Here is a 24000-nt window from a genome sequence, read left to right as displayed (position 1 = left end):
CCCAACATTAATAATAAAAATAATAATGACCATTATGAAAAAAGGAGTGTGGAGCCTTAATTTTTACTATAAAACAAAACCAAATGCATAAATGGTAAAATTAAGAGTTGAGACTCAATTTAATAGTGAAATATATTTTTTTCAATGTTTTTTAAAAAAAAAAAATGTAATGGTTTTTTTTTGGTATATTTGTTTCCAAAAAATCAATAATAATTATAATATTCTGGATTTTATGATTTATTAAGGTTTTTTTTTAATGTGATATTCTGCGTTTAAAAGAAAACATTCTTATCTGTGTTTCAGTCTGCTTCTTTTCTTTTTCTGCTTCACACAAATGTCCTCTTTCTAAAGACAAGTGTAGTTTTGTGACTCCAATAGAGGCCTGTTTCTGTTTCTTACATGCACACGTGCGAGTTACTGTATGTGAGTGCTCACAGAGGCCAGTTAATTTGGATTTGTGAACATGATTTGTTTTAATTTTTTCTCCCATGTGTTGTTTATGTTGTTAAATCTTCATATTAACTTCAGAGAGCACACTCTGGGTATTAATTCCACCAATCCAAAGTGCTTTACCGCCGCTTTTTAGCATCTCAGTAAAAGTGTGCATGTCTGCTCATACACTCGTGTATGTTTACTGTAGGAGATAGCATCTGTGCACATTGGATTTTCTGATGTTCTGCATTCCTCTCAGTGCTGAGGTGAATGCTTTCTGAAGCCCCGAAACAAAACGGAAGAGCATCTTACTCATGCAAATTGTTTTTCTCCTCTTCCTCTTGGTGGATTTATTTGTAAACAAAAGCAAATAAATAGTCTGCTGCTTTATCTAGAACTGCTATCGTATGAATGCATTCTAATCCCACTCTCCCTCTCCCTCCTAGTTTGTTTCTGGACCAGTACAGAGCCAGCCTGGTTGATGCTATAAGGAGATTACTGCAACCCAGCGTAAGTGTGCATGTGCATGTGTTTGCGTTTGCCTTTGTGTGTCTACTGTATATATCTCTGCTTATCCCCTTTCTCTAAATCACCTCCCACTCTTCTCAGTCATAATTAGGCTTTGCCCGAAACCCTATAGACATTAACAGTCTGACAGGATTAATATCATGTAATGCTTTAATGCTTATTATAAGCAACTTGAATGGATCGCTCTGATCTCCGTCTCTCTCTTCCCTTCCCTTCCCTTAATCATAAATCCGAGGCAACTTTTCTCTTTTGGCCTCGCGATAAGACCCCACGCTGTGACAGCTAAAGCAAATGGGGGGAAAAAAGCAAAAGGCTGGAAGAGATAGGGTTGAGATTTCTATTCATCTGAGGGAAGAGGGGTGCGTTTTAAGTACAGAGGCCAGACTGTTATGAGAAATATCTGTTTATGAAAAAGAGGTGAAAATGGCACCAAAGGGAAGGAGATGGGGAGGAGAGGAAGCAGGTGAGGACACAGAAAAGGAAGAATGAGGAGGGAGAGAGAGAGGGATGAGGATGATGAGGATATGGCGGAGATGGACTCCAAGAACAGATGGAGACTGAAGGGAGGAAAAAGTGGGTGCAGTGGGAAAAAGTCCCATCTTGAATAATTTATAACTGGCCATCCCAACTCATTGTTAAAAATAATGACTAAATTTAAACACAACTATATTAAATTATCATGAGCTGACTGCTTTTTGCACAAAAAATAGACTTGACTGATTTATGGCTAATCTCAGTGTCTTGAATAAGATTAGGATCACTCCCATTTTACCGGACTGGTGCTGAAATCTTCATAGCAAATACCTCAAAAAGCATCTTCATTGCTATGACCAGGGGTAAATACTAACCTGTGTCTTTTGCAGTTCTTGGTTAGTCAACCTTCAAAATTAAGATTTTTTAGTACCTCTTTTGCAAACAGCTGAGGTCCTCAGAAAGAGTGAGAGATTATAATGTCAGCATTATATTCAACTGGTTTCCAGCAATGACACGCGTTTCTTCAGCTGACATTTTAGACGGTGGCATAAGCAATTACACTTGCAGCCTGAAGTTGCTGTGGTCAAAAGCCGAATGCTGTCAAATGAGAGACGTGACATCTGGCCATTGTTGTACATGTGTGTGTTAAGTCTCTCTTCATGTGTCTCTCTCTTTAATCCAATGGAGATAATTCGGGGGCTAATATGATTTGAGTGTCGGCCATCAGACTGACGCTGCCACAACAAGCTTTGCCAAATATTTAATAATTTGCTAAGCTGATTAAACAATTAACAAAACAATTAATTCTCCCATCTAATGGCACTAATTTGTTGTTTCTGACAAAGGTGGTCCATCCGGTGGGCTGGATCCTCTTAATCAGCTGATTAGGGTTGGGAGGAATTTTGTCTGTTTGTTTGCGTTTGCTCTGTTTTTTTTGTGAGACAGGAGAAATGCTACTGGATATAAAGATGAAAAATCATCTGTCGGACTCACTGATCCTGCTGTTTTTGCTGCCTTTGTGTTCTTTAGCTTGTGTTGTGTCGTTGTACATTGTGCATTAGGTGTATTTGCTGTATGTGTGTGATTGTGTGAGCATCCCTCTTTGCGCTGTTTAATTAAAACAATAATAACATGATCAACATGAAATAAAACTGAAAGCTGAAGGATTTCAAAGAAACTTTGAACCTGTTGGTAATCCTCTTAGTATATGCAGGATGTCTGTTGTGCATGCGCACGCACAGACACACACACACGCTTTTCCTTCTCTGGCTTTTTCACACATAGACGCACCAACACACAATCACATACTCAAGTAGACAAATTCACACCTTTGCATTTCTGCTCACATTTTCTGGGTTTATTGGATTAGAAGAGCTTTGCCTTTCATTTTTGTTTAGTTTATCATCTAAAATGTACCATGAAAAAGACACACTAGCAATTACCTCTGTTTTCCCTTTGTGAAAGCTAAACAACAACTAATGGTGTGATAGTACGTGTGAAGTACCCCAGAAATATACTCTTAATTTATTCACTGTCCAACTTTAGAAAAACTTGTCTTCTATTCAGGGCATGGCATTGGTGTTCGCTCCTCAGCGAGGGGAAACTCTAAGACTCTTCTGTCAACTGGCCCAGCAAGCTGGATTTTGCATCTCTCAACACCAGCAGTATGATGCTCAGGTCTGGGATGTCCACTTGAAGGTAAGAAACATGTCCAAGAAAGGAAAAACAACATTTATTCAACATGAAGTAGAATTAATCACTGTTTTGCTAAAGATAGTGGTCCATACATATGGCAGAAGAACAGTGTGTTTATAAATAGTTTATAAAAATGCATCAAAATGCATTTGAAGATATAGTATGAGATGCATTTTCAAGCACAGAAGCAGCATTGTCTGCAATAGTGGTATTCATAGCACTATGCTTTTGCACTATAGCTTTTGTTTGAGCATTTTGGTTGTTGGTATCTTTTTTGTTTTCCCAAACTAGTCTACTTAACGAACTAATAGAGAACACAAGAAGACTAATGAAATGGCAATAAAATGGAGACAGTCTGCTATCGCTTCAAATGAGGTCAAATTGGTTGTTATAATACAGTGATTAGCTGTGACAAATTGGAGAAAATTACAAATCTGTTGCCGTCTACATATGGAAGAAATCACAATAAACTGAAATTCAGAATAACTACTTGTATTCCGTGAAAACAGATATTCAGGTGTTAGCAATTCATCTGTGTTCATCAATTAGACAGCAGTTATTTGCTAACCTTTACCAATCTGTCTGAGGTGACTAGTTGATCACTGCAACAACTGGCAATAAAAGTTAAGCTTCACTCCAACACTGTCTCCCACACACAATGACCAGGAAGTAGAGCAGGGCGATATGACCAAAAATATTTATCACGATATACATTTGAAAAGTTGTGATAATGATATATCTGACGATATAATTGACACTAGACAAAATACTTTACAAATCCACAACTTTATTGGTGCAAAACAAAAAAATCCATCGATGTATTTTCACTTAAACAAGCAGCTGTTTTTTATGTGCATTAAAGTTATATAAAAATTTAACAGTGCAAATACAAATTCTTTGCTGACAGTTTAACCAAAAGGCATTTCCAGTGGAAATTGGCCGACATATCCTCAGCATAACCATGTATAATATCCATAAAACTTAAAAAGAGGTTATACACACACAATACAGTAATATTATGTTGAAGCACAGTATGTATCACTCAGTGAGGCTTCTGCCTACGATAGCCGTAATGCTCCGACAATCCATCGAGTGGTGCGGGTTCGTAGCTTAGTAAAGTCGTACTAAAACATTTGACAGATTTTCGAGCGCCGTGTACGACATAAAATCGTTTTGAGGTCAGTAAACAAAACCAGAATTCATACATAAGACACACGGGATTATAAGGGGCCCTGTCGATTTTCAGAAAAATCAAAGGATTGATTTTAAGTGTGCCGTATTTTCCAAACAACACGGTAATAACGACGGCCCGCTAGCATGCTCTACCAAAAATAGTGCTTTGTTGTGTATCTGACGGATGAAAGCTAAACCAATTCCACAGCATTTTTACAAACCAATTCTGGTTCATCCGTTTCATTTAACGATCCACTTTCGCTCTTCTCATTCTTCGTCACTGCCATGCTTTTTCCGCCATGTGCGTATGAAAACAAAGGCACTGCGCATGCGCGTTTTACCCATATTCTATCATGATATTTCATTTTCTTATCGTTGCCCAACATTATACTGGTATTACCGTGAACGGTATGATATGGCCCAGCCCTACCAGGAACCACTGATTTTTCCTAGTCACAATGAGGTTACCGTCCTTTTTTTCCTACTCTGCGGTGACCGAGCTATTAATGAAACCATACTTTACAAAATGAGCATGATGATCAAGACTTGAAAGTGGTGATTGAGACCAAAAAACTAAATGTGCACAGAGCTAATAAGTTAGGCTAGAAGTAGGGTCATTTTCTCAGAAATTCATACCTGATCACTGATCATTAGTGGTCATTAGAAGGAACAAGGGTTTTACATTGCCTTAGCATTTCAGACCTGAAGGCTGTCTGTTTGTTATGTGCAGCCTAACAGGTACAGAATTGCATAAAAGTATAGATTTTATGTAGTTCTAGCTTGCATTGAAAGTTGATATTATGTATTTGCGACAACTCAATTGATTAAAATGAAAGCATATCTGGTTGAGAAACAGGTGAGCTGATGGACTGAAATGTTCTCTGTGTAGATACTTGACTACACTATGTTTGATTCAAGAAGAAAATAAAAGTGTTGTTTCAGTTTTTTAAGACTTTGCCTTACTATCATCATTACATCTGTGAAGTTCTCTAAAGAAAATCTGCAGTTCTCATTCTGAGCAAAAATATATTGGTTAATTCATTGAACTGAAATGAACTTGAAAGAAAACAGAGTTAAACTATTTCATTTCTCTCTCAAAATTGTGCAGAATCTTTTGCTAGTCGAAAAAGAAAGCAGCACCAATCCGGGTTGTGTAATGTGCTCTCAGCTTTAATAAAGACCAGCAGATTAGCCTGTTGTTTGATGTTTAGAGACACACCAGAGCAAAAACAAGCTGCTTTAACTTGGCACAGTGACAATGAGAAAGGGAAGGAGAGAAAAGGAGAGTGAAAAAGAGAAAAGGGCCGACAGAAAGCACATGAGTAGGCTGTGTTAAAAGAAGTGGTGTCCAGCTGTTAACTCCATTACACACACAGCTACAGAAGAACAGGACAGCGAGAAGTGGGCTAAATTGGTGCGCACACATTCACCTACGCTGGTGGGAGAATTGGACAGACTGGCCATTAAAGTGCCTGTTAAAGTGGCCTGAACCTCAGCAAGGAATATTTCACTCCTTTTCTCTGTCTCGATCTTTGCTGTTGGTCCTTGACTAACTTTAATTTGGATATCTAAGTGACTCTGGAGCCTTTTAAACCGCATTTAGGATAAGCACTCATTTAGAGAAGGGACTGACTCAACATTTTACAATTACATGGCATAATGTCACAATCCACATCTGAGAAAGTAAAGTTCACCACTGTACCTTTGATCACATCACTCCAGCCAATTAAAATTTTGGTGTCTGTTACCGGCTGGTGGCCTTTAAAACTTGAAACTGTACACAACTAATTGGAACTAGCAAGCATGTTTTTTGTTATAGATATTAATGTATAATATGATTTTGTATAGTTCTGGTGGTTCTACTCTCAGGTGGAGTGGGAATAGCTAAAGCTATAAAGAAAATTACCAAAATTATAGTGAAAAAAGTGACGAGTGGGAAAGAAACAAGCAGGGAGAGAGGGATGCATTAAAAGGGATATATAGGAAGAAATGAATAGCTTTGGTGGGATTTCAGTGGGTGTTGTCTTACACCGAATGCAGAATTTAAAGAGATAAAATTATAGCAACTTTAATGCATCATGAAGGCAATTAGTTTGCAACCGAATGGACTCGAGTTGGTAATTACATGCCATCAGTTTGTGATAATATGGTGATTAACTGTAATAAATTGCTTAAAAACTGCAAATATGGGGGAGCACTCATGAGCCATTTATATAGTTGTTGTGTTTTCACGTGGCTCTACTAGCCAGGTATTCAGTTCACTATTTTAAATGGCTCGCTGCATTTTTGACTTGTTCCACTTCTCATAGATTTGAAACTGCCTCTACAAATAGTAATTTAGTTGCTTATTAAAGGTGATTTAACTGCACAATGATGTAGGTGCTCAGCAACCCTACTTTAATATAGAAATATAACCAGCTAAGTCGAGTCCTCTCTTTCAGAGAGATCTTGCAGACAATTTGTAATCGGTGCAGACTAACTCAGATTGATTACAAGGTGTTGACAATCTGTGTGCATTTATAAAGTAGACCGCAATTATTTGCGAACATTAACCAATCTGTCTGTGAGCGATTGCAGTCAGTCTGAGTCGGGCCGCAGTTATTTGAAGACACGTTGTCTGCACACCTCTGCACACATTGACCCTCTGTGCCACCAGCTGATCGCAGCAACTACTTGCAATTGTGTCCGACAGCAAATAAGAAAACCCAACCACCTTTTCCCCCCTTCTAGTCACAAGGTGGTTGACATCCTGTTTTCGCTCTTGTATGTCTCTGAGACACCAGTGTGTGCACACTGTTAATAGTAACATTTTTAAATGTGCTTTTTCCTCTTTTCTTTGGAATCCAAGAGGACTGTCTGAACATTCAGGTCACTCTTGAAATACACACTTATTGCTACGTGATATGCATACATTAGTACACTGTCACACACGCACACAGCAGGGTCAGGTGCTGTGTTTGGATATCAGGGCAACTTGAAGTGCCCCCCTCACATCTGAAGGTGATTAAGTCTCCCCTGCTTATCTTCTGATGAACACTCAGAACAACCCCTGTGTGGATTGACTGACCATTCTAGACACACACACACACACACACACACACACACACACACACACACACACACACACACACACTAAGAAACAAGCTATATCACTATCCCACACAAACCAGACATCACTCAGACAGCATATTGGCTAGACATTACACACAAACACACGCTCCACACGATGATGATGATATCACTGCAAAACACAAACTACCTCTACACACACACACACACACACACACACACACACACACACACACACACACACACACACACACACAAATGAACAGCTGCTACTAATTTGCACTACAGATTACTCCTGCTATATTTGTTTTCAGTGATTGGTTTAGAAGAGAAGAAAAATGCATATCACAGCTAACAGTGAACCACAGTATAGAATTTCTTTCAGTTTCTTTCAAAGACATATCCACCAGAGGGACGTTAAAGGACACTCTTTCACTGCATAGTGTATTGTAAACCTTTTTTTTTGTCCAGAATAAGCATGTGGCTATATACAGTTGGTGCTGAAGTCTGCTTCATGAAAGTAACATATTACATATAACCTTTTACAAAAGTAATGCATTACATTACTTATTTACTTCTTGTAGAAAGTAATTTGTTGCATTACTCCTTATATTTATTTTTTGGCCAAGAGACATTGTCCCACTTTTATCAGTTAACGATAAAAGCCTGGTGCTACAATACCAGTGTCTCCCCCACCAAGTAATTTGTAGCTCTATTTAACTGTTTTGCAGAAAAATGTAATATGATTCTAATATTGAAAATAATAAAAATGGAACTATAATAAAAACAGAAAAAAAAACCTTCACTTACTTGTTCATTTTGAAGTACAAAATGAATGCAATTTTCACCTCGCCATTTCCAACACACAAGCTGGTGCAGTTAGGCCATTTGTTGGACAAGGACACACTTTTTTGCTTCAGTGTGCCACCACAGCTTTTACAAAAAAAACCCCAAAAACTTTCAGCTTTAGTTTCACGGGCTTTACTAGCATTTTGTATTACCTGTTTAACATTTTCAACCATTCTTATAAAGAGTTCCTTCAGAGTCTCAAAAGTAATTGGGCAATTGACTGACAGACAGTTTTATGGCCAGGTGAGGCCTATTCACATGAAGCAGACATAATATCTAATTAAGCATATTGATTGAAAGCATTGACATTTTTAAAGTAACTTTCCACTATATTTTAAATATGAGACTGAAGAGATGACAGTGCAAGTGGGAGAGCGCATCATTAAGCTCAAAATAAATAAATGAATAAACATTCATGAAGAATTATTTCCTTGGTTTATAAAAACAACTTGAAAACATCTAACCAAGATAATAACAGTCTTGAGGACGTAGGAATATATTTATCAGGGTCTACATTTAAGAGATGCCTTCACAACGCCTTTACTGGGAGTTTACAGCAAAGTGCAAACTGCTGGTTACACTCAAGAACAAGAAGGTTTAGAATACATCTAACATCCTTCCTTTCTGAAAAGAGTCCTTAAACAGATGAAACCAAGATTAAATTGTACCAGAACCATGAAAAGAGAAAAGTATGGAGAAGGAAACAATTCATTATTGAAACCATACAAACATGATCTCTCAACCATGCTGGAGGCAATGTAATGGCATGGGCAGTATGGATGGCAATGGAATCAGATTAGCAGTTTTAGTGATGATGTGACTATTGATAGAAGTAGCAGGGTGAATTCGAAAGTATATCAACCCAATAGAGTATGCTCTTCAGTTACTAAAGACAAAACTGAAGGCATGAAAGACACGTAAACAACTGAAGGTAGCTGCAGTAAAGGCCTAGCACAGCATCTCAGGGAAGGAAATGCAGCATTTGTTGATGTCTAGACTTCAAGTAGTAATTGCCTGAAGTCTAAAACCTTGCTTTTCACCTAAAAATGAACAACCATCCTTTCGGGGCACTGCTATAGCCCACCTCACTGACACACTTGACCATTTCTTGCATATCATTCCATTTTGTTCGTTCTTGCTTCATTGCCTTTATAAATCTGATGGGAAAAAATGTGTATTAATATTAGGTGTTAGTCAAAATTTGGACAGAGATTTAAGTAAATGACAAGTTGGCAGCACACTAAAGTCAAAGTCCAAACTTACTGAAACCAAACAGTTTTAAGACAGTAACATAATGTAAGTATAATTCCTAATTATATTTCTATCATTTTGGTGCTTTGAGTTGAGTCATAAGCTTCTCCATCTGGCACAGATGCTGTTAAGCGTGTACTCCCAGTAGCTATGAATATTCTGTCCTTCCTCTTTGTGCCAGGTTCGGCACTTGTCAGATTTTGTTTGGAATATACTGCCAGTTGTAATGTTTGCTTTGCATGTGTTTGTGTGAAGAGAAAGAGAAGGGAGGGTTTTTTAGCAATTCTTTACAAACCTTCTCCAGACCCCCAGCTCGCTACTCTGCAGTTTTCCAAACATGCACACACTTTCACCCTCTGACACAAACACACTCAAGGGACTGCTGACAGCAGGCAGGCAAGCAGGCAGGCAGGCCCGTTGTGCATTGGTAGTGTTTCTTAAGATCTGTGTGTGTTTGTGTGCGTGTGTGTGTGTTAAAGTGTAAGGCGTGTGCTAGGACAGGCAGACAGGGCTAGCTGCGTTATCCTCTTATCCCCACTGTTGTGGAATAGAGAGGCAAGCAGCTGGAGGGACTGCAAGCAGACTGATAATGCCAGCACTATTTTCTAACCCGCCATCTTAATCTTGTTACTCAAATGGTTGTGAAGAGAGAGTCATGAATTTTAATTTCACTCGTACACACACACATACACACACAGAAAGAGAGAGAGTGTGTGCATATGTGTACATCCCCCGTCTCCCTCACATGCATAAATAGTATCCCCACTGTGTCCGTGGACTTGCACTCTCTTCCCTGCCTCCTTTTTCGGGGCCTCTGTTTTTCTCTTCCTCCTCTCTCCCCCCTCAGCTGCCTGACTTAACCCCCCCCCCCCCCCCCCCCCAATTCTCCGACATATCTTCCTTCACCCTTCTCCGGTCTCCCTCCCTCTGTTCTCCTCTATCTTCCCATTTCCTACATCACGACCCACTTCTCTATTTATTCAAGCCTGTCCTTCTATCCCTTCTTCAACTCATCTCTCCATCCACCCAATCCCTCATTCTCTGTTTCCTAATCCTGCTGAGAGAGACCCCAGACATCCGGTTCATCCCAGCTTCCCTTGTCTCAGAGCCCCCTCCTTCCTCTTGTTCCACCTTGTTCACTGTTTTTTTGGTCTGCACAAGCAGGGCAAGAATAAAGGGGAAAAAAAGAAGAGGGAGGCAGAAGCTGGGCCGAAAGTGGCAATAAAATAAATGACTTGCACCTTGGAAAGAAAATAATAAAGAAAAAAAGATTTCAGGGAAGGTGGGGTGGGGGGTCGAGTTGAGAGCCGATTTAGCCAGCCACCCATGAAGCTGATTAGGCGGCCTGCGATCAGGAGGAACAGCTTTGCTTGTTAAACTTTTCACCTCTGCGAGCTCTCAGCCCTCACCGTGTTAAGCCCCCCCCCTTCTTCTCGATCCCTCCATCCTTCCCTCTCTATCCCTCCATCCCGCAATCTATCGCTTCCCTTTTCCTTCTGCCTGGTAGAATTTGAATGTGAATGCTGGTTGTAGTCCCCATAGCAGGCTTAGTAGAGGGGGCAGGCAGCTGCCCATCCACGCCCAACCACCCCCTGGGTCGTCTGCTTTCGGTCTCCCTGCCACCCTCTTTCTCACTGACTCTCTCTCTCTTCAAGGGTCACAGGTTGAACTACGGGCCGGTGCCTGGAGGGATGGCTACAGGAAGATAACACATATAAGGGGAGGGAGAGAAGGGAGGGACCAAAGGAGAGAGTGGGGGGCAGGCTGGAGCTGATTGTTCATCTTCAACAAAAAGGAAAAAGAAGCACGAGAAGAGATGGTGTCGAGTTAGCATTGCATATTTTATAAGTCAAGGTGCGGGAATGACGTGTGATGAGAGAGGTGTGCCAAGCAAGCCATTAAAGTGACACCAACGTCTCCTGCAGGATATATACAAGAGCATCTTTGTCAAATTATATTCCTCTGTACAGCTGACGTGGACGTCTAACAAAGACCAATGAATAAGCACTAAACACTTTTTCTGTGATGAGATATAAGAGAAAAAAAAAAACAGTTTAAAAAACACTAAGTCAAAAAGGTACAAGGAATGTGTGGTTGAACATATTTTAACCTTAAACATACTGTATTGTTGGTGAAGTTGCAGCATATAGCAGCTGAAAGCTGGTAGGTTATTGTGTCAGTCTAAAATCAGATAACTAAATCAGATGGCCTGTAGGGACTCAGATTTCACAGCACCCTTCTTCAGAGCAGAAGTCAAAAAAATCTCTTTTAGACATTGTTTTTTTAAAAATATGGCTTTACAATTGTGATATGGAGAAAACCCCTGCAATGTTGGTTCGATTCTGCTGTGGGCCCATTGTTGAATATCATCCTTGCTACGCCTTCCTCCTGACTCTTTCTATCACTATCACATAACAAGGCAAAATGTCATGAATAAAACAACCTCATGGCTTTATGACATTGGGTCAAATTAATTATATTTTTTTAGGTTTCAAATGTGAATTGTAAATTAAACCCCCCCACCCACCCCCACCCCCACCCAAACCACAGGATCATGATTTTCACGAGTGCTGCAAAATAGCTTAATTTGTTGTAAGAACAGCACATAATCAGTATTTGAGTTTGCGATGTAAGTAGGCTTGGGTTACTTTCAGAGCACTTGCTTGCAACTGACGGGAACGAATCTGAGGTCAGTCTCAGTTTTTGCTTGTTATGAAGAGTCCTTTTCACACAGTTCTCGACTATCCTGTTCTCACCCTGTACACACAGACAGGCACACACATAGACAGTCAAACACTCTCACATGAGCAGACCCACTAAACTCACTTTCATAAGCCTCTGATCATTTGGCCAGACACTAAGTGAGCTGATTAGCTGGTGCATGCACAAACTGCCAAGTCTGCTTAAAAGGGCACTGAGTGGGCACCAGGGGGGAACCCCACAAGGCTGTCTGTGTGAAACAGTGTATATATGTGTAGGGGGTATTCATATTGGAGTAGGAACAGTTTGTCAGTTAATAGATTAATAGATTATCCTTTATGCACAAATGACCAACTCCTGAATATTAGCATCAGATTGAAGAAAACATGTAATTTCAATTACTTTAAATATGACATGGTTGTTTTTACCACATGGGCTGGTCTGAGTATGGGGATTTTCCACACAACATTCTGTAGGGTTTACAGAGAATCACCCACAAAAGAAAAAATATCCTGTTGGCGTTTCTCTGAGCAAAAATATCTTCTTGATGTGAAGTGTCAAAGGAGAAAGGGCAGCCTGCTTCAAGCTTATAGAAAAATCACAGCAACTCAAATAACCACTCGTTACAACCAAGGTACGCAGAAGAGCATCTCTGAACACACAGCTTGAGGCAGATGGGCTACAGCAGCAGAAGACCATTCCAGGTGCTCCTCCTGTCAGCTATGAACAGGGAACCAAGGCTAACATTTACGAATATACAGCAATATTAAAGATTAGAAGTTTGGAAAAACATTGCCTGGTTCAGACGATGGGACAATTTGGCCTAAACAATATGAAAGCATGGTTTGTAGAAACAGTTCAGGCTGGTGATTTTGTAATTTTCTTTAGACACCTTGGGCCCCAACTGAGCATCATTTAAATGCCACAGACCATGTATCTTTTTATGACCGCAGTGTGCACATCTTCTGATGGCTGCTTGCACATCACAAAGATCATATCAATTCAAACTGTTTTTCAATATGTCAATGAGTTCATCTGATCTCAATCTAGTACAGCGCCTTTGAGATGTTGTTATTATTATTATTGTTATTATTATTTGTAGCAAGTTATATCTAATAAACTGCCGAATGTAATGGATATAGGTGCTTTTAAGGTGTTTTTATTTCCTGTTAACTTTCCGTGTATGTGTCTCATATAAAATGTTCAGTATTTGAATTTATGTATACATTTAATTAATATAGTCAGTCTTTTCTTTTCTTTTCTTTAACACACTGGTGTCAGAAATGAAACAGAATCCTGAATGAATATCTAATAAGAATTTCTGTAAGGTTTTTGGCCTGTTTATTTATTGTTTTCTATGTTTTGTGTTTTTCAGATGCTGAGGGAGGGAAAAGAAGTATACGATGAGAATATCCACTATCCTCACCTAATCACATTGACCAAAGGACCCCAACCTGTCAGCCTCACTCAGTAATACAGAACAAGTGAGCCTTTAACTGTATACAGTTCCTTTGTATTACTTGCTAGATATTTTAATTTAGCATCAAAAAGCTACTGTCCATCTAAAAGTAGTCTCTCACCAGCCATCCCTTTAACCAGGTGGCCTGCCATTCTTGTAATTGACCAAACATCTAAGCTCTAGTCAGCCTGTTACTCATCCCTTTTCTTAATCTTTCATCCAAGAAAGGGGATCACATTGCTAAACTGTCATCTGGCCAACCAGGTAACCTTTGAGTACTGTGTCAGACCTTTAGTGACCTTCACTAGCCAGTTAGTTGCTTAGTCAGTTAACCAGCTATTCAATCAGTCAGTTGCACTGACATTTTCTCCATCGTTCCTGATACAGGTGGCAGTTGTTCAGTCAGTTGCCCCGATTAAACTTAGTCAGCATTAATCCATGCCGCTGTGTTTCTGGCCTCAGCATGGAGGCCTGCTCTACTTCATTAACTGTTACAGGCTGCTCACAGCTTCCTCTCTTTCCTGTTTTAATGTCTTTAAATGCAACTCATTCATCCCAGTCAGAGGTCAATATTAAGAATTTATTTTCTACATTGCATTTGCATATTATGCACGTTCAGACTAACGAGCTACAGATTGGATTTGATACAACAAAATTGCATTTTCAAAGCTCTGTTGATGATATATTCTGTGTTTTAACTGTACAACAGACATTTGTTCTGAGTACCTGAAACTTCTGCTTGACTGGTATTTTGTTTTAAAAAAAATCAAAATGCTGTTGATGAAATTATTAATCAGACTTACTTGTCATCCTCAGCTGCATATTTTCAGCAGGCTGCACTCAAAACAGTTACCGACAGTGCAAAGATATGAAACATAACAGCTACTGGTTTGAACCTTCAGGACATGTGTGTGTATCTAAAGAGAGAAGAAATACATACACAAATAATGACATCACCATTTGCATTTATTGATAAGTGACCCTGAAACTGTGGAATCAATAAATTATATTAGTATTTTTTTGTGAAGTAGATTTATTAATTATCCCTCAATTTCCACTAAGTAAAGACAATCTGCTGCTATTACTAACTGGCATGTTCACCATGCTCTGTGACTGCAGCACCTTGATCTAAAGTCCTGCCAGCCAGGAGCAGCTTAGATCTCTCAGTGTGACATGGCTGTATGTAAACGCCTATGATTTATTGAGCGCATTGCTTTTATTAAACAGTAGGCCTATTTGTTAATTAAGTTTTTCTTGTGTGGAACAAAAATATTTTACCATTTCATGAATCAGAAAAGGGTTTGTTTCTTTTCTTTCCTTCCCTGCGCCACAAATACAGAATACCTAAAAATATCTTTTTTAGTATTCATGTGACTAGAATACGAGAACAGCAACACACAGCTCAGTGATTTTAATGATGATGATGATGAGGATTTTAAATTAAAAATTTTTTTTTGTGGAATCATCCCTCAAAATCAATACGATAATAATATGATAATTGCTTTTACTTCTGCTGCTTACTGCATTTTTTCCCAGCTGCTCTACTCAGGTCTTTTCTCATGCATTCACCTGTTTCCTGTTTCTGCTATCGTTACAAAAAAACAGCAAGTGCCAGTGGGTCACTCAAATCTAAAGCTGTACCTAACACTGCAGGGGGGTTTCCATAATTCACTGTGATTCATTACCTTATACAGCAGCCAAGAAGCTATGCAGAATCTCCTGGTCGCCAGTGTTTACATTGTTCATATTAAAAAAGAATTCGCTGGTAGAGAATGCCAGTTTATTAGTGGTTTTGGGGGGTTTCAATTATTCAAAACTGTTTCCAGTGCAAAGATTTGAAAGGTTATTTAGTAATGTTATCTTTCTTCTGTACTGCAGTTTACTGTGTATGTCACATATATGTAGGATAACATAAATGTCCTCACAGCTGATTCTGAATATAGTGTTTTCATCACTGTCTAGTGTGACATCACCAGTGCTACCAGTTCGGTATTAGGCATCACTGTTTACTGTGGCCTCTGTGCTACTGTGCTGCTTCTTTCCAAATTATTGCCTGTGTTACTGGCAAAATCTTCTCCTGTGACGCCTTCAAACATGAACACACCGTCAGTTCTGTATTTATGATACTAATGCTTAGACTTAACACTTCTCACTGTGACAACAGACATTCAAGAAACTGCTGACAGGTGGCATTATTCTGATTTTGCTGCCTAATATCAGAAATATGGGGAAATCCTTAAAAAATGTTAATTTGCAGGCCATGTCCACAGTACTTTGTGAGAGTGTAAGGTTGGTTTTTGTTTTTTCCATTGATCTTTGTACAGAGCCTCCTGTTAGTGGTGTGGAAGAATAGCTGTAAGAGTTTTTATAATTGAGTTTTTTGATTACATAATATTCAGATAAAATGTCAGATATATCAATAAAAATGTAATGACTTTTATGTATGTGGACATGGCCTTATGTAGTGAGTTTCTCCATTCAGTATTTTCCTTCTTCAGTGTAAATTTATGAGTGGGTGTTTTTTTTTCTTTTCTTTTTTTGTGGACAAATAAAGATAAACACATTTGCTTCAAAATGCTGACTTTCTCTTTAATTTGTCAATTTAAAAAATATGCTGTACCAGTATATCATGTATTAAATGCTTCCATATACTGCTTTATCCATATACAAAACAAACGTACTTTTAAAATGTCAATGCAACAAAAACCAAGAAAACAATTACAAAAACACAGTTTATCCTTCTTAGATAGATTTTATTAGATGGGATATATTTGTTATTTTTCCTGAATAAATGGTCACTATAGAAAATTTGTGTCTCACTATTGAAATTTAGACTTAAATGTTCACAAATGTACTTAGTTTTCTCCAGGCCCAGATCATCTGTGGACTGTGTTTGAAACACAATGGCCTCCTGCAGGCTAAGCTGGCTGCAGACAAGGTAACACACACATATGCGCTCACACACATGCACACATATCAAGCCCAGTCAACAGTCTTCCCCTCCACAGGAAGAAAAGAGAGAGGGATAAAGGAGGGAGGGAAGGGAGTACACAGCAGCTAATCCTGCAGGCTCACTCTTCTGTTTATCTGTCAGAAGAAGGGGGGGGAGAGTTTGTAGAAAGGGGGGCAACCAACGAGGCCTCCTGATCTGTCTTTTGATATTTTAAAGAGGTCTGTTCTCTCCTCCCCAACATTCTGCTGGAGAGGCGGAGAGGAGAGATAGAAAGACACTACAGACAGCAGCAGAGAGGGAAAGGCAAAGGCTGGAAAAAGACAAAAAGGCAGAGGAGGAGGAGGAAAACGAGAAATGGGACAAGATACGCTGAATGGCAGGGAGCAAAGGCAGATTGAAACAGCTGGAAATGAGGTGAAACTAGATCGAAACAGCAGGGAAAAGCTTCGGCCTTGAAAGAAAAGGGAAGTTGACTGAGAGACTGAGATTGACCGGCCAAGTGAGTGATCGAACAGAGAAAAAGAGCGCGACAGAGTGCTCCCAGCTCGACACAAGGGCCCCATTAACTTGACCACTTGCCCTTTGCACACAAAGGCAGGGCCAGCCCACTGCCCCTCCCACCCAATTATCCACGATTAGGCTCAGTGCACTGTGTCAAGATGGAGAGGGAAGGAAAAGAAGAGAGGGGAGAAATGCGAGCACAGGGAGGAGGAAGAAGGGGACAGAAAGAGCAAAGGAAAGAGAGCAAGGACTTAAAGGGGGAATGATGACAGGAAACAAAATTGTCATTAACAATGAATGCATTCGAACATTGTATTGAGCACCCTTCATGCAAAGGAGTCTTGTAGCCGTCAAGAGTTCAGCACACATTGTCTCCTGAAAATTTTAACCACTTTGAATTATAGCTTTCTGTGTTTTTTCTGTTTGCATGGTTCTTTATGTTTTATGTCTGTGTAGGTTCTCAGTCATCTGGGTCATAGTAATCTGAGAAGCTTGGAAAGAAAAGTGACTGGACTGTGACTTTAAGTTTGTTGAAGACATTTCACCTCTCATCTGATAAGGCTCTGAATTGAAGAACTGAAGAAGCTTCTCGGATGAGAGGTCAAACGTCTTCAAGAGACTTAAAGCAGTCCATGCTCCTTAGTATATATGTTGCATATGTTTTATCTCAAAAGCACTGAGATGTTTTTTTCTTGGGTTTTTGATGCTTGTTATTTTCCCTAGAATCAACGATATCATTAAAATAATCCCTTTAAAAATGCATATGCTTGAAGATATTGTTCCCTAGACATTAAATAACAAAGAGCAATGAGAGCATTCATTTGAAGCTGTGTTTCTGATCTTGTGACCAGTGGATGGCTAATATTCACTCTTGTTCCCTCTGTTTTGGTTTCTAGCAACTCTCTCTTATGCTTCCCATGTTTTCACTCACTAATATATTTTTTGTTTGGTACTGGCCAGGAAGTATACAAAGGGTTTTAGCTGCCCTCAGGTACTTTCACACTAATATTTTTATGTGCTACATTTACACCCCTACTCCACTGCTCTTGGAGCCCTAAAATTGAGACTTCTGAGACAATTTTACTTTAAAAACTGTGGGATTGTGTTTTAATATGGTAGCTAAAGATGGTATTACAAATTTTATAATTTAAATTTTGTTTCGTCCTACTTGTGAGTACTCCTTTCCCAGTGCTATAGCTTACACTAAACAATGATAAACCCCGTGCTACGCATATATATATATATATATATATATGTGTGTGTGTGTGTGTGTGTGTGTGTGTGTGTGTGTGTGTGTATGATGCCACCTCCTACAATCTGTGTTATGCTTCACATAATTGTGGGTAATACTGCAGGTCTTAATCTTAACCAATCGCTGTCTTTCACCCATAGTATGCATTTTATTTTTAGTTAGTTTTATTTTTTTGTATTTATTTTTTTTGCAAGCAGCCCGCCCTCTGAGCACAAACATGCTCAACATATCGTACATTGTCATTTTTAAGCACAATTTCACACTTGTATTAGTTTGGTTGTACCCTCAGTAAACTAAAGCAGTTTGAAGGGTATTTAACCCAAACAATGAGCCGAAAAATGCTTAAAAGCTCAGTGAAGCTTTACCCAGCAGAGATGGGTAATAATTCACATCACACATTAACAGTTTTTTAATCCACTCTTAGTAAAATGGCGAAACTAGAAATGGCTACTTTATATGAAGTACGTTAAGCCGCCTTCAACTCTGTGTGTGTGTGTGTGTGTGTGTGTGTGTGTGTGTGTGTGCAGTGTTTTTGTCTCATGTGCTTTGTTCAAACTAGCTAGCATCTTTGGGGCCCTGGGTTGGTTGCCATTGCAGAATGCCACACATGCTGGAGTCCTGTATCATTACAATTAATTTTTCCACTTTTCCATTTTCACTAAGATGTTTTCGGTGCCCCAATTACTGAAGAGTTCCCCAAAATTTCTTAAAACATACTAATTTTGTTTTTTAAGTACAAGGTCAAAAATATGTATTTAATGTGGGATAAATGGATTGACTGTTTTGTTCAGCCTTTGTGTTTTATTCAATTTACCTTCATTTTACGACACTCCCAATTTCCATTCCATTGTTTTGTGTTTATGGGGGGGATTAGTAGTGCACAAACAATTTAAAGGAACCTCTTATTCATGACCTGCAGAACATGCACTAGAAGACATTTACAGTGGGGCAAAAAAGTATTTAGTCAGCCACCGATTGTGCAAGTTCCCCCACCTAAAATGATGACAGAGGTCAGTAATTTGCACCAGAGGTACACTTCAACTGTGAGAGACAGAATGTGAAAAAAAAATCCATGAATCCACATGGTAGGATTTGTAAAGAATTTATTCGTAAATCAGGGTGGAAAATAAGTATTTGGTCAATAACAAAAATACAACTCAATACTTTGTAACATAACCTTTGTTGGCAATAACAGAGGTCAAACGTTTACTATAGGTCTTTACCAGGTTTGCACACACAGTAGCTGGTATTTTGGCCCATTCCTCCATGCAGATCTTCTCGAGAGCAGTGATGTTTTGGGGCTGTCGCCGAGCAACACGGACTTTCAACTCCCGCCACAGATTTTCTATGGGGTTGAGGTCTGGAGACTGGCTAGGCCACTCCAGGACTTTCAAATGCTTCTTACGGAGCCACTCCTTTGTTGCCCGGGCGGTGTGTTTTGGATCATTGTCATGTTGGAAGACCCAGCCTCGTTTCATCTTCAAAGTTCTCACTGATGGAAGGAGGTTTTGGCTCAAAATCTCACGATACATGGCCCCATTCATTCTGTCCTTAACACGGATCAGTCGTCCTGTCCCCTTGGCAGAAAAACAGCCCCATAGCATGATGTTTCCACCCCCATGCTTCACAGTAGGTATGGTGTTCTTGGGATGCAACTCAGTATTCTTCTTCCTCCAAACACGACGAGTTGAGTTTATACCAAAAAGTTCTACTTTGGTTTCATCTGACCACATGACATTCTCCCAATCCTCTGCTGTATCATCCATGTGCTCTCTGGCAAACTTCAGACGGGCCTGGACATGCACTGGCTTCAGCAGCGGAACACGTCTGGCACTGCGGGATTTGATTCCCTGCCGTTGTAGTGTGTTACTGATGGTGACCTTTGTTACTTTGGTCCCAGCTCTCTGCAGGTCATTCACCAGGTCCCCCCGTGTGGTTCTGGGATCTTTGCTCACCGTTCTCATGATCATTTTGACCCCACGGGATGAGATCTTGCGTGGAGCCCCAGATCGAGGGAGATTATCAGTGGTCTTGTATGTCTTCCATTTTCTGATGATTGCTCCCACAGTTGATTTTTTCACACCAAGCTGCTTGCCTATTGTAGATTCACTCTTCCCAGTCTGGTGCAGGTCTACAATACTTTTCCTGGTGTCCTTCGAAAGCTCTTTGGTCTTGGCCATGGCGGAGTTTGGAGTCTGACTGTTTGAGGCTGTGGACAGGTGTCTTTTATACAGATGATGAGTTCAAACAGGTGCCATTCATACAGGTAACGAGTGGGGGACAGAAAAGCTTCTTACAGAAGACGTTACAGGTCTGTGAGAGCCAGAGATTTTCCTTGTTTGAGGTGACCAAATACTTATTTTCCACCCTAATTTACGAATAAATTCTTTACAAATCCCACCATGTGGATTCATGGATTTTTTTTTTCACATTCTGTCTCTCACTGTTGAAGTGTACCTCTGGTGCAAATTACTGACCTCTGTCATCATTTTAAGTGGGGGAACTTGCACAATCGGTGGCTGACTAAATACTTTTTTGCCCCACTGTACATGTTTTGTCTTATACACTAAAACCACTCTTTACAAAAATGTATTTGTTATATTATGCGATTAAAAATAATTACTATAGATACTTAGATACTATAAAAGAATGTATACAGATGTAAATGTGTATAAATAGAATAAATATGTGTTTGTGGTTAATACATTTAGAAATGTCAAATAATACCAGTCCATCCACCTGCAGTAGATACTCTATGGCTGTTTGGTCATAAGCCAACCAAATGTTGTAATAAAGGAACAAAGAACATATGTGATGTAGGATGTCAGCTAAACTTTTACTTTTTCAAAATTAACACAATTTTGACCTTGACAGCTATCTACCATTTCGACATCATGCGGACCTGTAATGAACTGAAAATTTCACGCTGGATAAACTTGAATTCATCACTGATTTAAAATAGGCTGATGTGAAGTGTTTGTAGTTGCCTGAAATTTTATAGGTCATAATTGGCTAGACTTTATTTTAGGCTCGAAAGCAACACTCGTAGGATATTTGGCTCAAGTATTTAAATACAGATGCTGCAGTTGGGGTAGTGTCTTACACTCCTGTTGTATGAGAGAGTGTACAGTGTGTGAGTTTCACAACCCAAGATGTTTACAAGACCACTGCTCACTTACTTTTGTACCCCCCCCCCCCCCCCCCCCCCCCACCACCACCACCACACACACACACACCAACCACCCCCACCCCCACCTCACCACTCTGTCCATCGGTCAAAATCTCTCAAAACCTTTCAAGCCTTTTCCCTCTCTCCTCCTCCTCAAGGCAATTTAAGGAGGGCTTTTTAAATGATCCACTCATTATCGGTAGTGGAGTCACTTTGGTTTTTCAGCTTTGTCTGCTTGCCTTCCTGCTTCCTATCCTCACTCTCTCCTCTTTGCCTCTCACTGTTTTTTAAGGGTCTTTTTCTGCTTGCGCCCCTACCCACCCTCACAGCCTCCCACTCCTCCCTCCAGAATGGCTTTTTGGTCCGTTTGTTTGTGCTCATGAAGTGGAATGCAGCAAAGTCCCTGGGAGCATTTTTTTTTTTTTAATTTAGAAAGCCATCGAGTATGAGTTGACGTGGCTGAGTGGGAGCTTCCCCACCTCTCACAAGTGCACAGAAACACACTTTTACAGCCCTGTACACACCTGATGCTGGCCTTGACGACAATAATGTTTTTCATTACAGGAGAAGGAACTGAGAAGCATGTGGAGGTGGAATTCTGTGGTATTAATGTAGTCACCTGGAGCAGAGTGGAATAGGATGTGTGGTTTTGTGTACTTTGTGCATCATTTAAACAAAAACAAAACAAGTTTTGCTGCTTCATGATGCGTTTAACACAAGTATACACGCAACATTAAGTGTAAGTGCAATTCCCATTTGTTCTTTAGAAGGTTTGCCTGGCTCGGTAGGCGGCTTGTTGTTATCCTCAGTTACCTGTTCAGGCTTTCCATCTTTAATACCCATTAAACCTCTCCATCTGGACATGCAGGAGGCTAAGTTCACTGACTGACTTATTATCTGACTGACTTGAGGGAGCTGAGGTCAGTCCAGAGACTGGCGATGCATACACACACATTCAATTTCACACAGTACAGTGATGCTTACACATGAGCTTATAGCAATGGACTGCTAATTGAGTGGGCTGCACTGTTGACGAAAGCACTTGACTTATCGCTGATTAGGTCAGGCTGGGCGGAAGTGGGATACACTTAGACGGAAAGCAGAAAACAGGCTGCAGAACGTATAAGACGGCACGAGTGGTTTGTGTTGATTGAGAGTCCTTCCTATAAATGTTGACAGTCTCTTGTGGCAGTGTTTACCCTACTTTTAATGGGAGAGGGCCGACATTAGCCACCATAGGAGCCATGCTGAATTAACACCTGCCTCTTTGCATAAAGGCAGCTTCTTTCTGAGCTATTGTCTGTCTGTGACTTCATCACTCATTTAATCAGCGAGGCCACAGTGCGTCTGTGGAAAAACAGCTTTGTCAGTGAGCATGTAAATCTTAGCATTTAATGGCTATTCAGTGAGGAATCCAGCTGTATTATTCGAGAAGTAAGAGTTATATGAAAAAAAAGTGTTTTACTCTTACACAACAATATAGTTTTGTATATTTGATCAAAAATAGTATAATTTACACTTAATTACTATTGTAAAAACAAAACAAAAGGCCAATTTCCTGTGTTGAACACTGGACCACAACTGACTTCCAGAGAAGGTGGGTCACTGCTAGATTATATTTTAGCTGTAAATGCATATATTGTATTTTAAAGAGCAAAAAAGTGCAGTTTATTTAAATGCTCCTTGACTAAACACCTTTAGTAAAATGCCCAGCATTAACATGTTTACAGCCTGGTTTAAAGAAAATCCTTCCAGTCTTTCTCCTTGATGACAACTATAAGTTGCACTTTTTTTTAACCTAATGAACGGGCTTTTCTTGTGTTACTGACCACTTAAAGCGCTATAGACTAGCAACCACAAATAACCATACATGCAATACATGCATACTGTGGTGTGCTCTCAACACTTTTTCTTCCCCAGCCAGGAAGCTGGAGTACCCAGAGAGAACTATGTGTAGCCACTGCACCATTGCAGAATTAATATGGCCTCTCTCAGCTCCAAAAAGTAGGATTGCAGTGGCCAAAATGCTAAAATCAACATTTCAAAACTTGACTTGCCAAACCAAGTTGGTTGGTGTTGCTATTCTATGTCCATCTTTTATATAGCTTTACCTTCTAGGGAGTAATAGCAAAACTGAGTCATTGTGTTTAGGATTGCATTGTGCATTTTCTTTCCTCACCCGCCTGTGGTTCTCAAAAAACAAATAAGTTGTGGAATTTTTAAGTGATTACATTTAATTTCAGTGACTTTCCCCCCCAGTTTTAATATGAATGTCACCAAGCTATCCACCTGTCATACTGTCTTTAAATCATCCAGCATAGTCATCTGACAGTCAGCCTCTTCACCTTGTTGTTTCCATCTATCCATCATTTTTTTTCTCCCCCTCTCTCTTGCCCACCCACCTATCCTCTTTGGCCTATGTGCCTGTGGTCGCCAGGGAAACGGTTCTAACCTGCCGACCCATGTTCCCGTGGGCCATGGGGCCATTAGGGGCC

General features: G+C 39.8%; 1 protein-coding gene across 1 annotated transcript in view; it reads left to right on the top strand.

The window, feature by feature from the left end:
* Positions 1 to 13645, top strand: part of camkmt (calmodulin-lysine N-methyltransferase) — a 113214-nt gene extending 99569 nt beyond the window's left edge. The window contains exons 9-11 of the mRNA XM_085369149.1: positions 879 to 942; positions 3001 to 3132; positions 13547 to 13645. Coding sequence (XP_085225275.1) covers positions 879 to 942; positions 3001 to 3132; positions 13547 to 13645 — 295 coding nt within the window. The remainder of the gene's footprint in view (positions 1 to 878; positions 943 to 3000; positions 3133 to 13546) is intronic.
* Positions 13646 to 24000: the final 10355 nt, after the last annotated feature.

The sequence above is a fragment of the Diplotaxodon limnothrissa genome, linkage group LG13, assembly GCF_057381915.1.
Source record: "Diplotaxodon limnothrissa isolate DT_005_m linkage group LG13, D_limnothrissa_male_GT1.1, whole genome shotgun sequence".
Taxonomy (NCBI): domain Eukaryota; kingdom Metazoa; phylum Chordata; class Actinopteri; order Cichliformes; family Cichlidae; genus Diplotaxodon; species Diplotaxodon limnothrissa.
This window is presented reverse-complemented; position numbering and strand designations above follow the sequence as displayed.